Below are 22,446 nucleotides of genomic sequence, written 5' to 3' on the forward strand. Positions count from 1 at the left end.
GGAAACGTGAACACAGTCTTCAAAGAAATGAAGGCTGTTATGAAGGAGAGGGCAAACACCTTTTCTCTCTTGCTGTGGAGAGTACGACATGGACCAATGCCTTCATGTTTCAGCCAAGTAGGTTGTGATTGCATAGCACGAAAACCTTCCTCATGGCTAGGACAGGGAGGCAGTGGGATAGGCTGCCTAGGGGAGTTGTGGACTCTCCATCACTAGAGATGTTCAAAAGGGGTTGGACAACCACTGGTCATAGAAATTGTAGACATTAGGTCTGGAAGGGACCCTGAGGTTCATGGAGTCCAACCCCTCCCTGCTCTGGGCAGCAATAATCTAGGCGTACCTGGTGCGGATTTGCAGCAGGGCTCAGGATCCCTGCAACAGCCGAGCGGGAAAGTTTGCCGAAAGTTGCAGAAAGTGGCTGCTTACAAGGGCACGTGCATGTTTGGGATGGGTGCTGAGGCAGGAGAGGGGAGGGAAGAAAGGGTGCAGGGGAGACTTCCCCAGGAGGGAGGGCAGGATGAAGGATGAAGCTGCCACCGTATCTCTGGGTAACCTGTTCCCGTGTTTTACTACCCTCCTGGTGAGAAAAGTCTTCTTAATATCTAATCTAAACCTCCATTGCTGCATGTTGAGCCCGTTGCTCCTTGTGCTGTCACCTGCCACCGCTGAGAGCAGTCCAGCTCCCTCTTCTATCCAACCCCAAATCAGGTAGCTGAAGACTGCTATCAAATCCCCCTCAGTCTCCTCTTCTCCAGACTAAATAAGCCCATTTCCCTCAGTCTTTCCCCCTAAGTCATGTCCCCCAGTCACGCTAAAGAAGGACACTTAATCATTCAGATGCACTGTGGGCCTTGGCCATGATGAGTACATGTAACTTCAACATGAACCGTGCCAAATCTCAGTCTGGACAAGACGGTTGCAACCCAGTCCTGTAGCATCTGAGGGCTTCAACAAGCCCTTTTGGACAACAAGATGACAAACCAAAGGAGGCCAAGCAAGTAGCAGCTCAGAGGAAGCTTCTCCCGGTCCTGCCCTGTTTTTATCTCTTACAAATCCACCCGTGGGCAGATCGAAATACTTACTCGGTGTTGGACGGTACCGCGCTGCTTGAGACGACAGAAGAACTCCCCGGTGATCTCAGGGCCGGGGATCTCCTACATTAAACAAACTGAGCCTCCTCGGGGGACGCTTGGATGTGGAGCCTTGTGCAGCCACGTGAGAGCTGACACGATACGCAGCCCCTCATTGGTCAGCAGCCCTCTATGAGGTCACACATGGTCACCTCGTTGTCATGGTGGTGCTTACATCACAAAGGCTGTTGGCTCACCTCTTCCCTGTGTCCTGGACCTGGCGCTTGAGTGGCTCCGGACGCCTTCGCGATAGGAGTTGCTCAGCGAGCGAGAGACAGAAAGCTTGTTGAAGCCATTTCTGAATAATGGAAGACACCGACCTGACCCTACACGGCAGCGGTAAGATGCCCGGGCTGTTCTCCGTGCCTCATATAGCCTGATCAGCTACATCAGGTCCTTTCACTAAAGCATATTGAATAAGCTTGATTGCAAGGGATCTCGTGGCCATTTTAAAATGTGGAAGACTTAATACATGTGAGGATGAGCCGTTTTCATTCGAGTGGCTGTTGAGGAACCACTCTAACTCAAACAGCCCCTCCGCACCCCCAGAATGTGTAGAGGCACCTTAACTTTTGAAAACTTTGGCCCTAAGCAATCACGGTGTGTGCTCCCAATTCTCCAACTAATTGCCAAGGAGAAAAGACTTGTCACTGTCTACATGACGGCCCTTATTTTCCTGAAAACAAATGTCACAGTAATTTCTCCTTTCAAGTGCCTGGGTCATTTTGTAAGCAAATCTTCCAGCGTAACAGAGTTGGAAGAGGAGCAAGGGGAAGATGCATCTTCCTCTCCCTGACCAGGTCCCTGTGGCTGGTCCAGCCGTGGCCATCGCACACGGGACTGATGATTATAGCTTGTAAAGCTTTGAAGCTGGCCAACGCCAGAGCATCATCTCCATCCCACTGACAACAAAGGGCTTTTTGGCAGAACTAAGTTGCTGTAAGGAAAGTGCCCCAGGAGGGCGACCTGGAGAGCTGTCCTGTGGATGCTGTGCTAGGAAACCTTTGCTTTGGAGCCAGGCCACAGGGTTCGGCTCCGGCAGAGCTGCTAGCGGGGGGTGAAGAGAGAGACCAAGGTGACATCTCACATGGAGATCAGCAGAGTCCTTTCCCTCCATTTCAGGTCTTTCCATTGGTGATGCCTCTGCAGGGAGAGGGTCCGGCCAGGCATCGGACGTGGAGCTGGCCATTGCTGTGAGCCTTGTGCTGGAGAGACTCCAGTGGGAGGAGGTAGGGCTGGTCCTTGCCCATCCGCTGCGTCTTTCCCATTCCTTCTCCCCCAAAACAAGGTCCCAATACAACATGCCCTCGGTCTATTGTGATGTCACTATGACATCAGGGCACGCTCACACGGGCATCATCTCCCCGCTCCCAGTGCATGGTGGGTATGGTATAAGCCACGTTCAGACAAGCCCTCACCCTGCACATAATGCCGTGAGCCTCTTGAGCGTCTTCCTCCAAGTATCGCGCAGCATTGAGCTGACATAAACTATAGTTTCCCAGCAACCTCGTGAGCCTAGAAAGCCTCAGCATTGTGTCCCGGGAGGTGAAGTGGGGTGCCCATGGCCCACAGCAAGTCAGGAAAAGAGCTGGGCATCCAGCCAAGGGTGCTGAGTCTCTGTCTAGACCCTGGCAGCACCTCTGCCCCACCTCATGTGCTCTCATCCACGGATGACCCCACTGTGTCAGGGGAACCTGACACACAAGTATTTCCACTCCTTTCTGCATTCAGCAACACACCCAATCACACAGTGGTTTAAGGCAGCATTTTGCTTGGCAACCCAATGCTAAATTTGCTGCTTGGGGTCACCCAGCAGCCCCTTATTACTCCCCAAGTGTCCCCCTGGCTGAAGGAAACGTGTGTCAGTCAGGGACACCTCCCCAGTGCATGCGGGGCACGGTGCCTGTGATGCATCTGGCTGCTTTTCTGATTGTATTTCTGCGTCTCCCACCACCCTGGTGCATCCTGCCCTCCCAGTGCCTGACACGCCTCCCTTGCTAGTGCCAGCTGTCAACATCTGCATGCCAGGGCTGGGGTTGTGTTCCTGTCCAGGGAGCAAGTTCCCCGTCAGAGCTGCTGTGATCCTGGGTGGCTGATGTTCAACACGATAGTCCTGGATGGTCTGGTGCTGGTCCTAAAGCAAAGCCTACCCCATTCGTGTTTCTCTCTCTCGGTGTGTTCCCAGGAGACAAGAGTAACCGTTTACTCCAGCCTGGAGCAAGTCTTGCAGGGGAACATCAAAGGCCTGGATGGGAGCCTTGTCGGGAGGATCATTCACTTGGCCTCCAAAGACTTGAGGGAGACCCAGGTGAGTGAGCTCGGCCCAGTTGCTCCACGCAAAGCCTTAGTCTGTGCCCAGTTTGTTTGGTCCGGTGCAGCCTGAGCCGACGGTGCGTCTCCTGCACGGACCCTGGTTAGGGGCTGCAGCCTCGCTCAAGACCTATCTCCTCCAGATGTTTCTGGAGAGCACAGACAGGATCCAGCCCAGTGCTGAGCTTCTCTGAAACCTGGGGCAGCTCCGGTGCTGGGACAGCCCAGAGCGCAGAGGTGCTTTACTGGGGGCAGCACCAGCATGCATTGCCCAAGACATATCCTGGTCCATGCTGGCACTGTGTGCTGCAGCCCAGGTGAATTCTGCACTTGAGCACACAACTAGAGCCAAAATATAGTTCCTCCAAGTGTTTCCATTGGCGTTCATGGGTGAGGGCTCTCATGCAGGGAATTATTAGGGGGATTTGGTGAATTCAGGAGCAGCTTTGCCAGTGTGTGACTGGTAGGTGGTGGGGGAGGCAGTTTGCTTGGAGCCAAGGGCTACCCAAGGATGGCATGGACTTAAGACAGTGGAGATGCTGAGGCTAATGCACCACTCTGCCTCCCTTTCGGAGGAGGGACCTTGATCCCCAGCTTGACGTATGGCGGTATCAAGTGTGCGCCGGGCGCCTGCTCCAGTTTTCTGTTTTTATTCTAGCAAGAAACTGAGGAAGTGCAGTTGGCAGCAGGAAAAACCTTCGTGGCGCTTGCCGGCACCTTTTACAACGAGGTGATGCACGAGCTGCAGAGCCACATGGACATCATGGAGCTCCCACCCCTGTCCTTCCTGATCACGCTGGGCGACCTGGTCTCAGCCTATGGTACAGCATTGCTCCCTCGCTTCCGGGCTCTGCTCAGGGATTGCAGAGGGAGGGCATGAATACCACCTCTGTCCAATGGGGCCACCACAGCTGACCTGGATTTGGGGCCCAAGGAGTCTGCCTCCTGGCTCTAAGGGGACGACACTAACTCCCGTCACAGCTGGAAAAGCACTTGGGATGGGAAGGAGTGGAGACCAGGTGCCATTCCCCAACATGCCCCTGCACCCCTGCTCCTCTCCTGCATCTGGGCATGGCCGGGGCAGCAGACACAGAATTGCCCTACGTAGGGGAGGTCGCTGGGGGGTTTCCTGGACATCCGCAAAGCCCATGTGCTGGCCAGGCTGGGGAGGCCACAGCAGACAGCCCAGCCCAGCCCAGCCCAGCCCAGTCCCAGTGCTGAGTGTGAGGGATGAAGGTGGACAGGAACGTCTCCAACAGCACAGTGTGTCCTCCCATCCCTTCTGGAGCCCTGAAGTTTGAGCCCTTTCTAGTGCTGACACTCAGCAAACTGCGTTATGTGCTGCGGCTGGTGGAGACCAGCCAGATGAAGCGGGCACTGTGTGCAGGTGAGTGCGAGTCCCTCCTGCAGGTGCCCCGGTGGGCACCCAGGGCCGAACCCCGAGCCTGGACCCCACTGGAGCGTGCCGCACTGGCCAGGGGACCTCCGCTGCAAACACCCTGTCTTTCCTCCCCTCCGCAGTGGTGCAAGGCTTTGCTCACGCTGCCAACATGAAGTTCCAGGTCAGGGACGAGGTCCCGTTTCCCATCAATCAGGCGGCCGACTACTGTTTCCACGTGCTCCCTTTTTTCAGTCTCATGAGCAGCAGCTGGCTGAGCAGCGAGGACCCAGAGGTGAGGGCTGCTGTCTTTCTAAACCTGCAGCACATCCATCGCGTGTCACTATGCGTGCATGTCTGTGCAGTCATGGCAGGGACACCCCGTGTCCGGGGTGATCTCACGTGTGTGAGAAATGCTCTGCCCACAGGCGGCGTGCAGTTGTGTGCGCTAATGGGTGGCAGTGAGCACTGGGGTAGGGGCAGGGCCTTCCAGATGTGTCTTGTGGTGTCCAGGGGGTGGCAGCAAGGAGGAGTTTGCTTCCTCTGCACACTAGCCTGGTCCAGGGCAACCTCCCAGCAAGTCTGTGCGAGGGACTCAGTCCTGCCTTCCCTCTCTGCAGCTGCAGCAGGCTGCGGTCCAGGCGCTGGGACCCGCCATGGGTCTCTTCCTCCATCACGAGGGGCATCGTGATACTGTTTTTGAGAGCCTGCCCTGTCTCCTGCAGCAGTACGGGGCAGGGGTCGACAACCTTCATGTCACCGTGGTGAGACACCGCCTGGGAAAGCAGCCCTGGCCCGTGCCTGTCTGCACGGGTATGGATGGGGGTGAGGAGAGGTCCTTGGTTGCCCTCGCTGACCCTCCCTCTGACGGTCACCTTCTGCTGCAGAATCTGAGCCGGGTCTTGGAGGTGGCCTATGATTTTCAGGTGCATCTCCCTGACGGGACACTCGGGATCGTCTGCCTCGCCCTGCACGACCAGGTAAGGGACGGCCGGTCCTGTACCGCTCATCCTGGGCCCAGCAGGTCCAAGTCCCGTGAACCCAATAGGGCCAGCTGATGGCCATGCAAAGCCCCACTCTGCTGGTGAGCTCTCTGCTTGCCCAAGAAGCAAAACAGGCTGTGGCCTCCTAGTTTCCCCTCAGTCCAGTTCAAATCCCTGGAGCAGGTTCATGCAAATCCCTTTTCCTCGCGAGTCAGACCCAGAACGATCCCCGCCGTGGCACGAGTGAAGCCAAGAGCAGCCGTGCTGCTGAAGGGACTTGGAAGCCAGGATCCCCTCTGGTTTATGGTCTGGACCTTTATGTTGTTGGCTCTTGCTGTGGTGGCAGTGATGTCTCCTGGGGCTCAGGAAAACTCTGGTTCAAGTCATGGAAAGTGGGACTTGCGGATCCACGCCACACTTTCATCCCCATGCAGGTGGGACTGTGGAGCATCCCTTCCCTTCCCTTCCTCCCACAGGTGTGTGATCACGCGCAGCTGCCGAGACCAGAGAACCACGCCAAGGTGTTGTACTGTCTCGGTCTGCTCAGTAAGGACGAGAGAGTCCAGGTGCCACGGGGGTTTCCTTCGGACCTCCCTGCACCGGGCCAAACCCTGGGGGGAACGGGAACGAGGAGCGCTGAGCTCACCAGGGTTGTGCTCTTCTCCCCACAGCCTGTCTCTCCCCAGACCAATTTATTTCCTTTGTGGGCTCCTGGCTCCAGGCCGACAAGGAGGCAAGCCGTGTGGCATCCCTCTCCATTTTCAGTGGCATCCTTGCTGCTGACTGTAAGTATGAGCAGAGCAAACGTGTCGGCCGCCGTCTCGGCTGACCCGTCAGGCCCTGCGTTAGGACTGGCCAGGACTAATAACCTGTCCCACTCCAGCTGCGTGCAAGAGCCCTGGCTGCCGAGAGGTAGAGCCAGACCTCCGTCCTCTGCTGCTCGGTCTCAGAGGGCCAGGAGCACCCTGCATCCTGCAGGATGAGGCAGGAGTGCTGGGGCCAAATCCTGCTCGAGCACCTTTCCTGGCCACACTCCCAAGTGAAGAGGTTGAATGAGACCTTGTTCTGGCCCAAGAGCTGGTTGCAGAGTAGAGACAGGGGGCCGTGCGGGTTGCCACAAGCAGGTCTTCTGAAACCAGGGAGCATCCTGCTGTGGAGGTGGGTGCCCAAAGCAAGCCCACACCGTGCCCTCCTTCTCCTTCCAGTGCCGGAGATGCAGGAGAAAAAATGTGACATGGTGCAGGCCATGAGGGGCACGCTCAGTGATGAGAGCATTGAGGTGAGGTGGTGTGTGAGCAGTGGCTGTGCCGGGGATGGCACGTGGGCCTGGCACAATATTCCCACCCCAGATCCTTGCATCTCGTGTAGGGAAAACCTTTCCTCCCTCCCAGCATCTCCAGGGCAAGCATTGCAGGGCGTCTGCCCCTCTGCATCCATAGTTGGGGAGAGCCGGGGGCCAGGGAAGTGTTATCCCTCCCATTGCCGGTGGGTGGGTGGGAGGGCATCTGCTTTCCCTGAGCAGCCATCATGGGGCTATTGCATGTCAAGGACACATTGCTGTCTTCCCGTGTGAGTGGGCTCCTCTTTATAAACCTTGAAGTCAAATGGGAGGTCTGAGGACCCTCCTCACTCCCTGCCACCCTGTGTAAGGGCTGAGGGAGGGTTCGTGCCATGGCCGGCCGCTCCACCCTTTGGGCACAAGGGCGGTCCTCATTCCCACCTGTCCTCTCCTCCCTCCCAGGTGAAGAAGGCTGTGCTCCATTTCAGCAGGATGGTGCTCACTGTGCACGGCCTGGAGGAGTGGGCCTGGGAGCTGGTGGCCTATATTTTCAAGCAGGCCAGCTCACCTAGCAGCCAAATGGTAAGAGAAATGGAGGGTGGGCGCTTGGTGCTGATGTCCGAGCAGGGGGAAGCCTGGCACCGGCTGGAGCAGGAGCATGGGGCGCCCCAGGGCAGCCAGGCAGAGTCACTTGAGAACAGAAATGCTCTCGAGTAAAAATAGACCCCAAGGACATGTCTCGGTGCCCAGGACGTGGCTTGGCCAGTGACAGTCACATTGAGGGGACACAGAGGATTGAGCTGGCTGGCCCCCGGGGCAGACGGAGTGGAGGGGTGACGCCTGCACATTGGTGTGAGCTGCGCTGAATGTGAAAGGTTTTCTTGGGCGGACAAGGGAAGGACAAATGTGACAGTTGTCAAGACGTAACCCACGCTGGCTGCAGAAGAGATGGAGACTGAGTGCCCTGCCAGCGTCTCTGCTACTCCTGAGCTTTCTCTCTGTGTCTTGTGCAGTCGTCCACAAACCTTTGCAGTGCGGATGCTGAGGAGGAACACAGCATCCGAGCCACCTGTGTAGAGCTGCTGGAAAATGTGGATGTCTCAGTGCGTAGCATGAGCCAAGTAGGTGACCAGTTGGTGCCCTTGCATTATCAAGGCATCTCCCGGGTGCAGGAGAAGTGGGAGCTGAGTCGGAGCTGTCTGGCTCTTCTCTCCAGGTCTTATGGCCCCGGCTGCTGGAGTACATCGTGCCAGCTCAGTACAGCTGCACTCTGAGCCCGCTGTGCCGATGCCTCGGGGACCTGGCCGAGCAGCAGCAGTGGGAGGGAGAAGCGGCGCCTGGCACACCCCCCAGCAAAGGAGGTTTGCAATCCGGATCCCTATGCATTCAACCAGCTCCAAGGGCCTCTTGACCTCTTGTGTCCATAATGCAAGGCCCAATGTCGGGGCTCTCAGTTGGGTCATTACACCCCGGGAGGTGTGGGTCCCCCAAACCCAGGGCTACCCCAGATGTATGCTGTGCCATAGGGGAATGCCAGGGCCTTTTTGCCTCAGCTTCCCCACTCATCCAGGGGTGCCTGAGCAGCACCTGCCTCACAGAGGGGCAGGGGGCAAGCTCCCTGGGCAAGCTGCTTGCAATCCAGACACGGGCGGTGCCATGGAAGTTCCAGATGTGCCCAGGACCCAGGGCATATGTGGGTGGGCGCGTTGGAGATGGACGGGCTTGTAGCAGCATTTGCATTGTAGTGGCAAAGCAGTCAACCATGGGCATGCCCTCTTTCTCTCTCCAGCCAAACTTCCCAGTGCCCAGGGGCTGCTGGCACGACTCCTGGTGAGTACCCTGGAAAGGGCCCTGCCAGAGGAGCGGGGAAGGGCAGTGGGGTGGGAGCCACGTGCCCGTCGCCTTGGCTGGAGGAGCACGCTCTGCCTCTTCCCACACGCGAGCTGCCCTTTGCCGGCAGAGCTCCCTGCCCTTCGCTGAGCACAGCCAGGCTCGACCCCCACCTCGCAGCCTGTGGAGAGGCCAAGCACAGCACGAGGCCTGTGTCTGATGGCTGAAGGCTCTGGCCATGTGTGCTGGAGGCCGGTTTCCCTGCTAAGGAAAGGCGTGCAGCCCCGCTCCAGAGCTGAGCCCCTGTTTCTCTCTCGCTGTCAGGTGGTCACCTCGGCCCTGGGCGACAGGACCCGTGCGCATCGTGCGCTGCGGGGACTCTGGGCTCTGCACCGCACAATCCACCGTGCTGTTGGGGAGCAGTGGAGGATCAAGATCCCCATCCTGCTCATGACTATGGAAGGTAACAACCCGGGGGGGAGCGCCCTGTGGTGCCATTCCCCTGCCGCAGCGCCACATGCTTGAAAGCTTCTGCTCTTTGTCGCAGGGGACGAACCCAGGGGCCAGACAGCATTGAGGCTGATGGGACCCAGGGGAGGGCTCCCCCAGTGCAAACTCTGTGCACTTTGCCCTTCTGCAAATCCCAGCCCTGTGCCGAGCTGCGCTGAGCATGTCCGCCAGGTGCTGAGCACCCTCCATTCCTCCTACGGCCACTTCTGCAGGGACTGGCTGTGCACAACTCCCAGGCCTGTTAGCATGATGTGTGCTGGACCCATTGAGCATGGGGGGGCAAGGCCCGTGACTTTGGGACTCAGGAGGTGCCAGGGTGCGGATGCAGGAGCTTCCACAGAAGGGATGCCCAGGGAGACACCTGGGACTCTTCTTCAGTGCCGACAGAAGTGACATCCTTCTTGTTTGCCTCCCACTTTCAGGAACTGCTCAGACCTGCCAGGACAACGTGTGGTGGGAGCACCTGCTGCTGAAGGTACAGGACGGCTCGCAGAGCTGTTACGGCAGCCAGGCAAACCATGGAGGGCTGTCTGGGAAGGGGGGGTTCCCTCAAAGCTCAGGGAAATGAGGTGCTGAGTGTTAATAAGGCAGGAGGAGTCCAACTTGGAAGGTTTGCCAGTCTCCTTGAGTCTGGCTTGACGTCCAGAGTTGTCATTTGGGATCGTCCAGCCTTTCCATAGTGTCTTTGAGCTCAAGTGGAAGGGGACAAGGCCTTGCTCGGGGCCTCTTGGGTGTTAGAAAGGGCACAGCAGAGGAGGAGGAAGACGACTCAGCCCATGCACCCGTCCCTTTGCTTCCTTTCACTCGGGCCCTCAGTTCCTGAACAGGACACTGCAGAGTTTGTGCTTTTCCAATCTATTTTCTTGATCCAAGGCATGGTCCTTGGTCCTCTACCCACTTGACTGCCCCAAAGGGAGCTGCTCGGAGGGGCTGCCCCTGCCGTTAGTTGCCAGTTCCCTGCACAGAGTGGGGCAGTTGCTGGGTGCTGGGTGCTGGGGCTGGGCTCTCTTGGTCCTTCCTGGGGACGGGCTGTTTCTGGGCTGCTCTTGTCCCAAGTAGCAGGCTGCTGTGTTCCCAGCTCTTTGGTGATGTTGGTCTCCTTCCTTCAGACTTTCCTATATAAGGCACTTGGTACCACGCTGGCCTCTTGCCAGGATGTTGCCTACGTGAAATCCCAGCTCCAGAAATTTCTGAAGGACACAGATTACATGGACGCTTCGGAGAGAGAGGTGAGGGCCCTGTTCTGTCCAGACACAGCCAGGTCTTCCCTGACTCCCCCCCGTGTCCTCACCTCTCTGTTGCCGGTTTGCTACACGGCTTTCCCTTGGCCTTCCCCTCGCACAGCCCCCTTGCTTGCTCCAGGTCAGGTTCGCATTGTAGCATCAATGGGACATGGGGAGGATGCTCGGGTCGGGTCAGACCCACTCACCAATGCATTTCTTGGGTTTCAGCAAGTCGTGAGCATCCTGGCTTTCTCAGCCAAGGGCCACCTGGACCTCACCCTGAGCACCCTGGAGGACTTTGGTGCTGCCATAAGTAAAGTGCAGGTGTCTGGGATCATCAGCCTCCTGCAGGTAATGGAGCTGGGGGCTTTCTCCGGCTTCCTCCCCTACAAACCCTGGAGAAGAGCAGCTTGGCAGTGGCACCCTCTCCCAGGGGATGTGCTCCACATCAGAGGTCTGCTGAGACGGCGGGGAGCGCAGTTTGCACTAGTCACATTTTTTATGCCTCAGGTTAATGCGTCAGCATTCAAAGAGCCCCTTTTGGGCCTGGAGGCAACTACATCTCTTGTTCACCCAGAGAAGGAGACTGTGTAGTTTTCACCTCTTTCCGTTAGCTGTGGGAGAGGAGACACGAGTCCTACTGCCCAGCCTGAAAGTACCAGCTCCAAGTGCATAGCCCGCGTGCACACCCAGCTCCCTGGGCAGGTGCTGGGGAGTCGAAAGGCACCTACGTGCTTGCTGGAAAATGGGGCTCAGCTTCTGCACCCAGCACAGCAGGCAGGGCCACCTCCTCCACACCGGCCCTCCCAATGCATTGTGCCCAGGGACTTGTTATGGCCAAATGCCCGAGGTGGCCCTGGAGCAGGGGCTGGGACCCAGGACTGCACTCCCACCCCCTGCCCCACCGCCAGGCCTGCTGCCCCACTTCCCGGAGGTCACCAACTCTCGCACGCCCCTGCCTGCACCTCCGTGTCTCAGCGTAGCACGCCAGCTCTCTTTGCCGAGCCACCTGGGTGCAGGATGGACATGATGAGGCCTGGGGGCATCCAAAACAAAGCACTGGGGATGGTGCTGTGAGAGCTGTGGGTCTCATGGGGCTGGCAGGGAGAGCTGGTACCACTGCTGGGGCAGCTTCTTGGTCAGTAGTGATTCCTACTTGGGGGCAGAGGGCATGGGAAGCCCTGGTGCGAGTGTCGTGTCACCCCTGCAGGACTTTCACCAGGGGAGAAGAGGCAGGACCCACAGGGCCTTGATCGTGGCCTACAGCCAAATTGCTGTGCATGCCCCCCAAACACAGCTGCTCCCCCGCGTGGAGCGTGACATCACCAGGAGGGTCCTGCAGCACTACATGAGCAGCTGCCAGGTAGGAGCCTTGGAGTGCAGCGTGGTAGGAACAGGCCTGCCGTGGGACTGATGTCTGCTCTGCACCGGGGTGCCTGGACGGCTCGGATGCTCTGATGCCCCTGAACTCCTGCCTGTGAGGAGCATCCGCGTTCATGCTCCTGGGGTGATGGGCAGGGGGAAGGACCCACGTATGGAGAGTGCTGGGCTAGACACTCCTCACAACCTGTCCTGCTCTGGCAGGGGTTGTGCATTCATGCCCCTGCGCTGCTCTGCGCTCCCCAGCCCGGCCGCTGTTTGGACCCAGCAGTGTGCTGCGCTCTGGGGCCGTCCCAGGTGCTGATGGTAGTTTTGCATTTTATTTCCCAGGTGCTTGGCATCACCATCCTCAATAAGGTAAATGTTCAATGAGCCCACATCTGCTCATGCACTTCCCAGCCCCTAACTCCCTGCGTCACTGAGGCACGATTACCTACCCCAGACGGGAGCCCCTACACTGCCATGCACCTTGTCTGAGACGGGTGTGGATCTGGGGCTTTCTGGGGCTTGTAGACATCTCTCAGGGGTGCAAAGGAGGCTGCCTTCTAGACCTCGGTTCTTCTCCACTCCTCATCCCCATCTCTTTGTCGTTTCTCCATGAAATTCAGGACCTGGACTTAAAGCTGACCCTCATCCGGTCAGTCACTGAGATCAGCCGTGCCATCCAGGACGCTGACGGCTCCCAGAGCTTCCAGTTCACGTACAAAGAGGAGCTGCTGGGGTACATGCTGGTGAGTGGGGAGGAGGCCGGGGGCCCAAACTGCAAAGGACCTGGGGGGAACCTAGCGGGACTGGTTTTCCTGGGAGTGGCTCTTTTGTGGAGGCAGACTGCTTTCCACATCCATCTTCCCCTGAGTCACATCTCTGCTAATGCCTTTTAGGACTTCATAAAAGAGGAACCGATGGATTCCCTGGCCTCTCCTGTTCGCCTCACGGCCATGCTTGCCATTAAGCACCTGAGGTAGGCGATTCGTGCCCTGGCTCTCAGCGCTGGGATGCCCTGCTCAGAGATGAGCTCCTTGCTTCACCCTGGGGTGCTCTTCCTGCCAGATGTGGAGCTGAGAGACACATGCAGGGCTCCAGACACAGGCTGCCCTGCCTGCAGCGGGGTTCAGGGGGTTGCAATGTGTTTGGTCCACTTGGGGAGTTGGATGGAAAGACCTGGAGGTGGTGGTGGGACAAGTAGGAGTGGTGGGCAGTGCAAGAGCTTCTCAGCCACCATGTCCAGGGGTGTCTGGATTTCGGGTTCCAGGTTCAGATCGTATCTGAGCACTAGACCCACTTTCCAGTGTGACGGAGGGCTTTTCTTCCTCTCTGTCTCCTGCCAGCAAGGTGAAACCCTCCCTGAATCGGGATGCAAACAGAAGCCTGCTTGAAACCTGCCTCAGGTGCCTGGTACCTCTCCCAGCTGTGCAGCACCTGACACAGGAGGGGGAGACAGCTCAGGACTCATTGCAAATACAGGTACGCCTAAAGAGCCGATTTGTGGCATCGCCTGCTGGGACCACTGGCATGATCCCCAGCCGGCCCTGGGCCTGGCAGTCACCCCTGGCCTCCCCAAAGGGGTCTGGGGTTTGTGAACACGATCCAGCTTCCCTCTTCTGTCTCCCGCTTGCAGTCCTTGCACGAGTTGTCCATGCAGGCCTTGGGCAAGCTCATGAGGGGCCTCCTTGAAGAAGACCCCACTGAGAGCTGGGTCATGGAGATGTTCCACGTGAGTAGCCAGCAGGAGCAGGCAGAGCTCTCTTTTCTGGGAAAGCAGGGATGGGCCCAAGAGACAAGGAGGAAGGTTTCCTTCAGCAGGGCAAATGAGAGGTGTCCTTGGGGGTATGGGCAGGCATCCCATTGACATGCCTCGTAGCTGCCCCTTGTTGTGCCAGGGTCACTGCACAGGTCCTGCGGCTTCAGGGCAATGACGGTCCCCCTGGGATGTGTCCAGAGGGTGAAAGGATCAGGTTGCTTGGAGGGATGTCAGGGGCAATGGTGATGTCTGCAGTTGAAATGGTTCATCTGAGCTGTTTTGGAGGTGCCTCTGACAGTAGTCTGCTCTCCCGACAGCTTCTTGAGCCATGGCTTTCAGTTGACAAGGAGTGGGAGAGGGACAGGGCCTTGCAAGGCAGCGCCCAGCTGCTTGCTGCCCGCCGAGAGGCCGTCTACTGCAGAGTAAGTATGGGCTAACTCTCTCTTGTCTTGGTGTTGTTGTGGCAGCCTACCCCTGAGACCCAGACATCTTGCCTAGCAGACAGGGATGCATTCCTGTTCTCACCTTCCCAGGACCAGAAACTTGAATGTCACTCCAGGCAGACCCAGGCACATTTCATTCAGGTCTTTCTCCTCCTTTCTCAGCTGCAAGAGCCCTTCGGAAAAACTGGGTTCCTGCTGGGGCTGCTGGCGCCCTACACCTATGCCTCTCTCACCACATCCTGGCTGTGGGCTGCTGACTGCATTGCCTGCCTCCTCCCCATACAAGGTGAGGGCACTCGGAGTAGGTGCGAGTAACTCTGCCCCTTTTCTCCATCTGGAAACGCTGCTCTTCTCTGTCAATTCGCTGCTAGTCTAAAGTTATCTCAAAAGACCCATGACTGGCCCTGGGATGACCTCCTGGGAGAGGAGAGTTGCGTGGGGAGAGGCTTGTAGCAGCTCTGATCCCACCGCACCTCCGCCCCCCTGAAGCAGCTCAGACCTCAGACGTCACCCTTGGACCGCACTGCCCATGACATTGCACATGGGTCCTCCATGGAGCCAAGGTACCGTATCAGATATCATTACAGCCCTCCATCCTCTTTATTTTTATTCCAGATCAGTCCATGGGCATGGATGCAGCGGAGGAGGAGCTGAGGGGGATCCGGGAGGAGCTGAAAGCCTCCACCCCCGAGACTGTGCTTGCCGCATCCTCCCGCATGGCCAAGGTGAGTGTCTCAAGAGGCTGGTGTGGGGACTCTGGGGACCGGGCGTCGTTCACTGTCCACTCCTTTGCTCACACGGTTTACCTCTTTCTGTGGAGTGCATGGGCGAGGCATTGGGGGCAATTATTGTTCATCCACTGCCTGCTGCTGTTTCCCCTTGTGCATGGTAGAAAGAAGAAGTCAGAGCTAGATTAGAAAGTTTTATAGATACTTCTGTCCTTGCACACAAGAAGAAACCTGTGTCAGTACAGCACCCAAATGAGAGCTATAACCAGGACTCGGTCACCTTCTGTGCCTGCTTCGACATATCCTGGGGCGCAGCTTGGCTGGGATCATTTGGTGTTGTCAAATGAGGCTCTCTCCATTGAAAACGGAAGCAACATTTAAGCTCAGGGTTTGCCTCTTGCACGTACACCACGCTGCCATAGGGCAGAGGCTTCTGCACAGCACGACTCTTTAACATCAGCCTTGAGCTCTGGGGTAGCTGCCATTCCCAATGATGAGCTAGATCCCTCCTGCAGCACCTGCTCATGAACCGTCGTTCAGCAGCAGCTCTTAGGTCTTCTCCAGTTGTCTCACCTGGAGAAGAACTTCAGCGCAGTTTCCCTTCTTTCAATTTGTCTCCAGGTCCTTGGAAAATATTTTCCATCAAGCCAGACCCATGAGTTTATGGAGACCGTGCTGAATGGCATGCTGAGAGCCAGCCCCACATGTGTCACAGCAGGAGGACATTGGCTCCTCAGCATTATCAAGGAACATGGAGAGGCCTTGCTGAAGGAGGTGAAGTTGAAGCTGAGGAGGATTTCTGCATTTGCTTCATGCTTTTCAAATGCTGCTTTCATGCTGTGTGGACAGCGATCTTACCGCTGATCCCTGGGCATGAAGCAAGGGCCATTTCCCTTGCTAGCCTGAGATGGGGATGCGCGGATCAGGGGGTGTGAAGTTGGTGGTGCTTGTTGGTCCTCACCTGAGCACCCCCACAGGCAAAAGGCCAAAATGAGCATCTTAAATCAGCTCCCAGATATTGATATTGGTTGGGGTGCTTGTGCGAGGCTAAGGCAGGCAGAAATAGGTCCCAGGTGGCACATGCCATTAGGTTGTAGGTGTGTGCACATGGGTGCATGAGGGGCTGAGGGTTGTGGGTTGGTGGGTGTCGGCGCATGTGTAGCAGCGCCCACTTTCACCCCGGGCAGGGGCATAGGGACGTGCTCATTGCTATGGATCACCCTGAGGTGGCAGTGTCTGGACACTAGTCCCTTAAAGCGAGGGATAGCTCAGATGGCAGCATCTTTCCAAGCGTGGGAGGGATTGGTTTGTCTTGTGCTGGCGAGTGAGCAAGGGCCCTTGTTCTTCTTCTTTTCCCTGCAGGTGCCGGACATCCTGGGCACCATAACGATGCACATGCCAGCTATGCAGGAAGGGTGCATGAAGAGCTGCCTGCTGGAAGCTGTGGCCAGTCTAGCAGGCTTCCACGTACAGGCCGTCACCAGCAGCCTGCTTTGTAGACCTCTGCCCATAGACAGGTACTTGCCACTCCCCACCTCCTGTACCGAGGGACACGCAGATCCCACAGCCTGGAAAAGCCCGTAGGGGGTCAAGCCAGGTGCAGATCCCTTGGGATGACTTCCGGAGAGCCATGTCCTGGTGGGTTTGTGTAGGAAATGCCAGGCTTGTGCCTAATGGCATTGGCAGAGGAATCACTGCGACCCAACCCTGTCCTACCCCATCAGCACCCTTGATCTTTGCTTCAATGCCCTATTGCTTCATGACATCACCAGAGTATCCGCAGCTCATCTGTAATTCGGATTAACTTGCAGTGACACCTCTGAATTGTGGCGGGCGGTGGGTGGAGGCGATGATTTCTCCGTCCATGTGCTGCATTTGCTCCTCGCCAAGCTGGACCATCGGGCTGAGACGGAGAGCAGCTCACTCACCGCAGCATTTGAGCCACTGGCAGTAAGTGAGAGCACAGCCCCAGGTGTGCATGGATGTGACTGGGAAGGGATTGACTGGGAAGGGATGTGACTGGGAGGAGAGCCAATTGCTAAGGGAGGTGCTCCCCGGGCTGTCCTGTGCTCTCCTGGATGTGAGGAAGAGACCTTTGGACTTGGAGTTGTGGATTTCCAGATGTCTTCCCCGGGCTGACTCTGGTCCTCTCTCTCCCTTCAGGCAACCTGTGCTGCTTTGGAGATTATCAGCACCCTGCAGTGTGGCCAAGTGCTGAGGGACATGCTCTCAGCCATGCTGCGTGCTCTTGTGGAGCAAACAAGCCACACTGTGGGGCAAAAAATGCCAGCGCCCGGCGGGAGCCTGAGCAGCATAACGGATGGCCAAGTCCACGTAGTGGGCAACCCTTGCAGGTGAGGGGCAGGCTCAGACTGCTGTCACATGTTTGGCCTCACTTCAGGCCCGCTGCCTGCAGGGTGATGTCTCCTTGCCAAGGGCTGTGCTGAGCTGTCTTGGTCCTGGCAGCTGAAAGACACGGGGCTTGTCTGCCAAGGGCTGAGTCTGACATGTTACGGCTGTTTGATCCTCCCATCTGACCTCCTCTGGGCTTGGGAAAGCCTCCATGCTTGCCTTCTGGCTTCCAGCATTGATGTGTGCAAAGCCCAGCCCACCCTGTCCCTGCCAGGGGACAAAGGCATGAGAAACAATGGCAGCATCGGTTTGATCTGAGCTGTCTGCCTTAGCCATCGGGAAGGCTTGGAGAGCAGAAGTAGCAACCAGTTTGGAGACCTTTGTCATCCCTACAGCTGCAGCTGTGGGCAGACAGGGCCTTTTCTCCCTTTGGGGGGCCAGGCACACGGGTATCGCACCGCACTTGGCTGGGTGTGTATAAGTGTCTGAGTAACGCACCTCCCAAGTGACAGGGAGTTTTGGTCCTGCTCCGGCTGCAGCACCTCCTTACAGCCTGTCCACGTGGCCTTCTCTTTCCCCAGGCTTTCCATGGAGGCCCTGGCCTGCGCCATTTCAAAGGGCATAGGGGAAAGTGTGGCCGCATCCCTGTGCAAGGAGGGAACGTGGCCCTTGCTCGAGTGCCCAGAGACACACCACGAGGGGGTGTGCCAGCTGGCCAGGTAAGAGGCAGGCTGCCTTGCATCTGCGCTCTAGGCAGAGGGGAGAGCGGCGGAGGGGGCACTTTCTGTGCTGAAGCTGCAGGGTCGCGTGGGGCTGGGGACAGGGAGCTTGTGCCCCAAGAGATGAGAGCTGCCACCTCCGAGCAACCGAGCGCTGGCAGTGCCCAGCCGGTCCCACAGCCAGGGGTTTCTCTTGCAGGGCTCTGCTGCCGTCGGGCATGGTAACGCCAAATTTCATCAAGGAGATCCTCAAATGGGTGCGGGCTGCGTCACCAAAGCTGAGGCTCACAGGGACAGCCTTCCTCAGCCAGGTAAGGCCCCGTAGAGAATGAGCAGTTGGATGGAAAGGTGGCTGGTTGCTGTGCTCTTTCCCTGGGAAGTGCCCCAGCCCCTTCCTAGGAGGGAGGATCACTGGAATAACTTGAGAGGTTTCTCTTGTGCCCTTGCCCACGCCTCACCACTTCTGCCACGTGACAAGGAGAGGGATTTCCTTACCGCGCCCTCTTTCTAGCCAGCAGCTCCGAGCTTGGTCCTAACTAGTGCATCCTCTATAAGCACCCAGCATCCCAGGAAGACGCTGCTCTCAACCAAGCAGTGCCCCCATCTACTCGCATCGGCGCCACCTCTCCCGCTCACACTAGGCCCCTGTCTTGATGCTTGCCCTGGATCTAAGCAGACAAGCATGCCCACGTCCAACAGGAGAGCACCACGGGCTGAGGCTCTTCCTCGTGGTGTAGTGTGGGACTCTGCTCTGGCACGGGATACCTTTCTGCTGCAGGGCTGGGCTCTTGGCAATGACTGTGCTGGATCTCATGCATGCATTGGTTTCTTTTAGCTTACGAGTGACCCGTCCATTCAGGACGAGGAGCTGCTGAACCCAGCCCTTCTTCTGCTGGCGGAACGAGCCAAGGACGGCAATTACGCCGTTCGGCAGATGGCATCCAGGGCCTTGGGGAACGTGGCACATGGTGCCCCTAAGCAGGTGAGGTCAAAATCCCTCTGCCCTCTCTGGACCAGAGCTTTACCGTAGAGACCAGACAATGAGGCAGGGCTGAAAGGGTGCACAACTCCCCGACATATATCCAGTGTTGTTCTCTCGCCCCTACGGTGTCTCTACGGACCGTTGGGGTGACGAGTGTACTTTTGGTGCAGAAGTGGGTGCTTTGCATCTCACAGGCATACGGGAATGTAGCTGCGGGGGCTTGCTTGGACAGATGAAGTCCTGAATGCTCTGGGAATAATGGGGCCCCCAGAGGTGAGGAGCGTAGGCACTGATCCGTGTGTCATATCTTGTGTTTGTCCAGCTGAAACACCACCGGACCCTCATCCTGGACACCCTGGTCCAAGCCTCCTTCGTGCCATCTTCAGATAAGCTAATGACAGAGGGCATGATATCTCTGGCCAAGGTCCTCAGCCAGTTAGGGACCAGTACAGGGCCCGTCATTTTGGCTGTGGGGACACACGTCAGGGCCTTTTTCGACCACGTGAGTGAGCACCGCTCCCCATCCCCATTCGATTGCTCTTCGTTGTGGGCCCTGTCGGGGAGGGGATGCACTTGCTGCCCCTTGCTCCAGTCCAAACTGGAAGATTTTAACTGTTGTGGAAGAAATGAGTTCTCAGGAAGAAAAGCAAGCCCATGAGATAGAGGTTTGGTTGTGACCCCACTGGGGTTTCTTGTCCACAGAAGGATGATGCCCTGCGCAAAGCCTCATTTGCCCTGTTCACCACCTTGGCAGGGTGCCTCAGAAAAAGATGGCACGCTTGGTATAAAACCCAGGTGCGGCAGAGCTGGGCAGCGCTGCTGCTGCACCTGCAGGACCCCAACAAGGAGGTGGCCAAGGTAAGGACCGGTGACACTGGTGTCCTCAGTCCCCCCAGGTCTCCCCCGTCCAGCCCCAGGGCAGCTCTGCCATTCCTGCATCCTGTGGTGGCCATCCCCTTCCCACTGGGGTGGCTCCATGCAGGCACCTCCTTGAGCTTGGGGCTGCCTCCCAGGTCCAGGGCAGGTTGCACATCTGACCCCCTGTGCAGGCAGGAAGTCTCCCCGCATGGTTTACTGAGCGGGAGATGGGGGTCAGCTGCAGGTGGCACCTGAAAGGCAGGAGAAGTCCTCCCTTTGCCCACCGCCTCTCCTCTGTGCCTAGTGCCAGACTCCTCCTGGCCAGCCCCTCCTGCTCCTGGCCTGGGCACAGTCGTGGGGCAAGAGGCAAGCCTTGGGCTCTGCTCAGCAGTCAGCAGGGAGTCCAGACCTGGTGTGACCGTGTTTTTCAGGAGTGCAGAAGAGCTGTGGGCCTCTGCTGCCCTTACCTGGGGCTCAGGAGGGTGCAGGGAGTCCTGGCCTTTTATGTGCAGGGGTCAGGAGAGGTGCGGGTCAACGTCCTGCTGCGAGACCTTTGCAGGCACTTGGTGAGTGAGTTTGTGAGCGGCAGGAGGTGAGGGAGGGCAGGGCTCTTTGTAGGATGGAGCGGGGGAACCGGGGCGCAGTGCCAATGCCTGCAAGGTCCAGGTCCAGGACCACGGGGCACGGGACAGGCCAAGATTGCTCCTTGGTGCTCCTGTTTCCTCCTGATCTGCATCAGCATGTGGTGCGGGAGGTCTTCTCACCACCGGGAGCTCATGTGTCCTTGGTCCCCCCAGGTCAAAGAAAAACCGGCACTCCTGGAGGGTCTGTGCTACAGGACCAGGAGGTACTACACCAGCTCCTGGCCAGAGATCCGGGCAGCAGCAATACATTTTACCGGTGAGAGAGGATGCCTGGTCCCCGTGCGTTTCCCCCACCCCCACGAGGAATGGGAAAGCTGTTGCTGAGCAGGATCGGGCTGCAAATCAAACCGTGCCTCAGGCTCCTCAGAAAGCATTGGGAAATCATGATGCTCCCAGTGTTGCACGGCTGGTGTGGAGGGGGACTGAACCAGACAGCAGGGCTGGGGGTGATGGCAGAGAAGCCCTGGGCCGTGGTTCAGTCATCCTGAGTGATGGAGACGTGTCTGGGACGTGGTCACCCGGCACGGCTCAGGATTGCTCGGCACCACTTCATGGGGGAGGCAAATGGGATGGGGCAGGGACCTACTGGGCCGCAGCGTGCAGGGAGTGTGTTGGTTGTAACCGCCTGCGATGGCAAACACAGCACAGGGGAACCAGCGACCTGCCTCGGGGCTGAGTTCTCCTTGCACCCCAACCGGGGGAAGCTGATCGGTTGTCCCTGCTGTGTGTTTAGGCATCATGCTGGAGTACAGCAGCCCAGGGACTACCAGGTGGCTGAACATCGCCCACTTGCAGAGCTGTAAGTCAGAAATCCAGCCCCTGCCCTTCCCTTCTGGAGCCCAGAAGAAGCCGAGAGGCTGCAGGACCCCGAGAGACCGCACGTCTGCATGCATTGTGCACTGCCCACCCCACATCACTCCTGAGCCCCAATGCCCAGGGATGACCCGCCTGTGGCGCTGCTAGCACGAGTGGTCTGTTCATGAACGTCTCCTCTCTCCTTCCAGCTCTGAGGTCTCTGGAAAAGGACTCATCACCACCAGTCCAAGTCGCGGCCACCCAGGTCCTGGAGGCAATCTCGAAAAGCCCTTGGGGAAGGGTAACATCTCCAAACGCAAACCATGGGTGTACTCTGCCCCGTATATTTTCTATGTTTTGCTTTGGGTGCCTGAGGCCCGGCACAAACTAAGAGCAAGCTGCTACACATGCATGTGTGTGCACACGCACGATTTCTGTAAATAAATTCTGTTCCTGGTTCCTGTGGCTGTTGTGGCTTCTGTCCTGAACACGGCAGAGAGAGAGAGGGGGCGAAGCCTGGTAGGTTGGGGAGCGTGTGTCTGCTTGGTTGGGGCGTCCTGCTTTTGGGGGGTTGTGTGGGCAGTGAGGTGGGCATTGCTGCTGAAGTCAGGGCATAGGTGCTACCACGTGTTAACCAGGAGCTGGGGCTCTCCCAGGCACACAGGCTAGGTACAGATGTTCAGGGAGGTTAGATTGGGTTAAAAATGGCCACCCAATCTAACTTAGTTCACTCGGGTGCAGACCTTCAACTTGATTGACCTAACTAGGGATCGAAGTATGAACTTTGCAGAAGTTCAGGAAGTTTGGTGGATCAGGTTGCCCATTTATAGACCAAAGTTAACCCTATTTGTGATGTGGGCTAACAGATCAGGCCTGACAAGACTGATCTAACTGAAGTCCTGTACAGCCCGCAGCAGCAGCCTGTCTCTGCCCCGTGCACAGATCTGGGGGCATGTGCCCCCCCGGGGCTGTGCTGAGGTGCGCGCCCCCTGCACCCCTGGGCAAGCCTCCCGGGCTCCGAGCATCCCGCGACCTGCCCCGGGGGCACCATTCATCCCCGCGCCCACCCCTTTCTCTGCTTCACACCCACCCTCAGCATGGGGGCCTTGATCTGCACCCCCATTCTCCTTCCTCTTCCCCCCTTACCTGCTGCGGTGGGCA

General features: G+C 57.7%; 1 protein-coding gene across 1 annotated transcript; it reads left to right on the forward strand.

The window, feature by feature from the left end:
* Nucleotides 1-10,348: 10,348 nt before the first annotated feature.
* On the forward strand, nucleotides 10,349-21,735 carry LOC132251884 (maestro heat-like repeat-containing protein family member 2B). Its single transcript, XM_059731805.1, has 24 exons — nucleotides 10,349-10,649; nucleotides 10,872-10,994; nucleotides 11,854-12,006; nucleotides 12,354-12,380; nucleotides 12,632-12,754; nucleotides 12,905-12,984; nucleotides 13,352-13,487; nucleotides 13,642-13,737; nucleotides 14,082-14,186; nucleotides 14,370-14,493; nucleotides 14,766-14,932; nucleotides 15,557-15,709; nucleotides 16,298-16,452; nucleotides 16,747-16,885; nucleotides 17,099-17,289; nucleotides 17,869-18,006; nucleotides 18,206-18,317; nucleotides 18,842-18,988; nucleotides 19,311-19,490; nucleotides 19,691-19,846; nucleotides 20,278-20,412; nucleotides 20,644-20,746; nucleotides 21,224-21,289; nucleotides 21,495-21,735. Exons 1-24 carry the CDS (start codon nucleotides 10,509-10,511, stop codon nucleotides 21,674-21,676), a joined length of 3,132 nt encoding a protein of 1,043 aa, XP_059587788.1. The 5' UTR covers nucleotides 10,349-10,508; the 3' UTR covers nucleotides 21,677-21,735.
* Nucleotides 21,736-22,446: the final 711 nt, after the last annotated feature.

Source organism: Alligator mississippiensis, chromosome 7 (genome assembly GCF_030867095.1).
Source record: "Alligator mississippiensis isolate rAllMis1 chromosome 7, rAllMis1, whole genome shotgun sequence".
Taxonomy (NCBI): domain Eukaryota; kingdom Metazoa; phylum Chordata; order Crocodylia; family Alligatoridae; genus Alligator; species Alligator mississippiensis.

Bases quoted from the DNA above. Each gene is read 5' to 3' on its own strand.
- LOC132251884 (XM_059731805.1), top strand. From the start codon at position 10,509: ATGTTGGTCTCCTTCCTTCAGACTTTCCTATATAAGGCACTTGGTACC. The intron at 12,007-12,353 runs GTAGGAGCCTTG...TTTATTTCCCAG, and splicing joins ACTACATGAGCAGCTGCCAG to GTGCTTGGCATCACCATCCT. The intron at 19,491-19,690 runs GTGAGTGAGCAC...TCTTGTCCACAG, and splicing joins TCAGGGCCTTTTTCGACCAC to AAGGATGATGCCCTGCGCAA.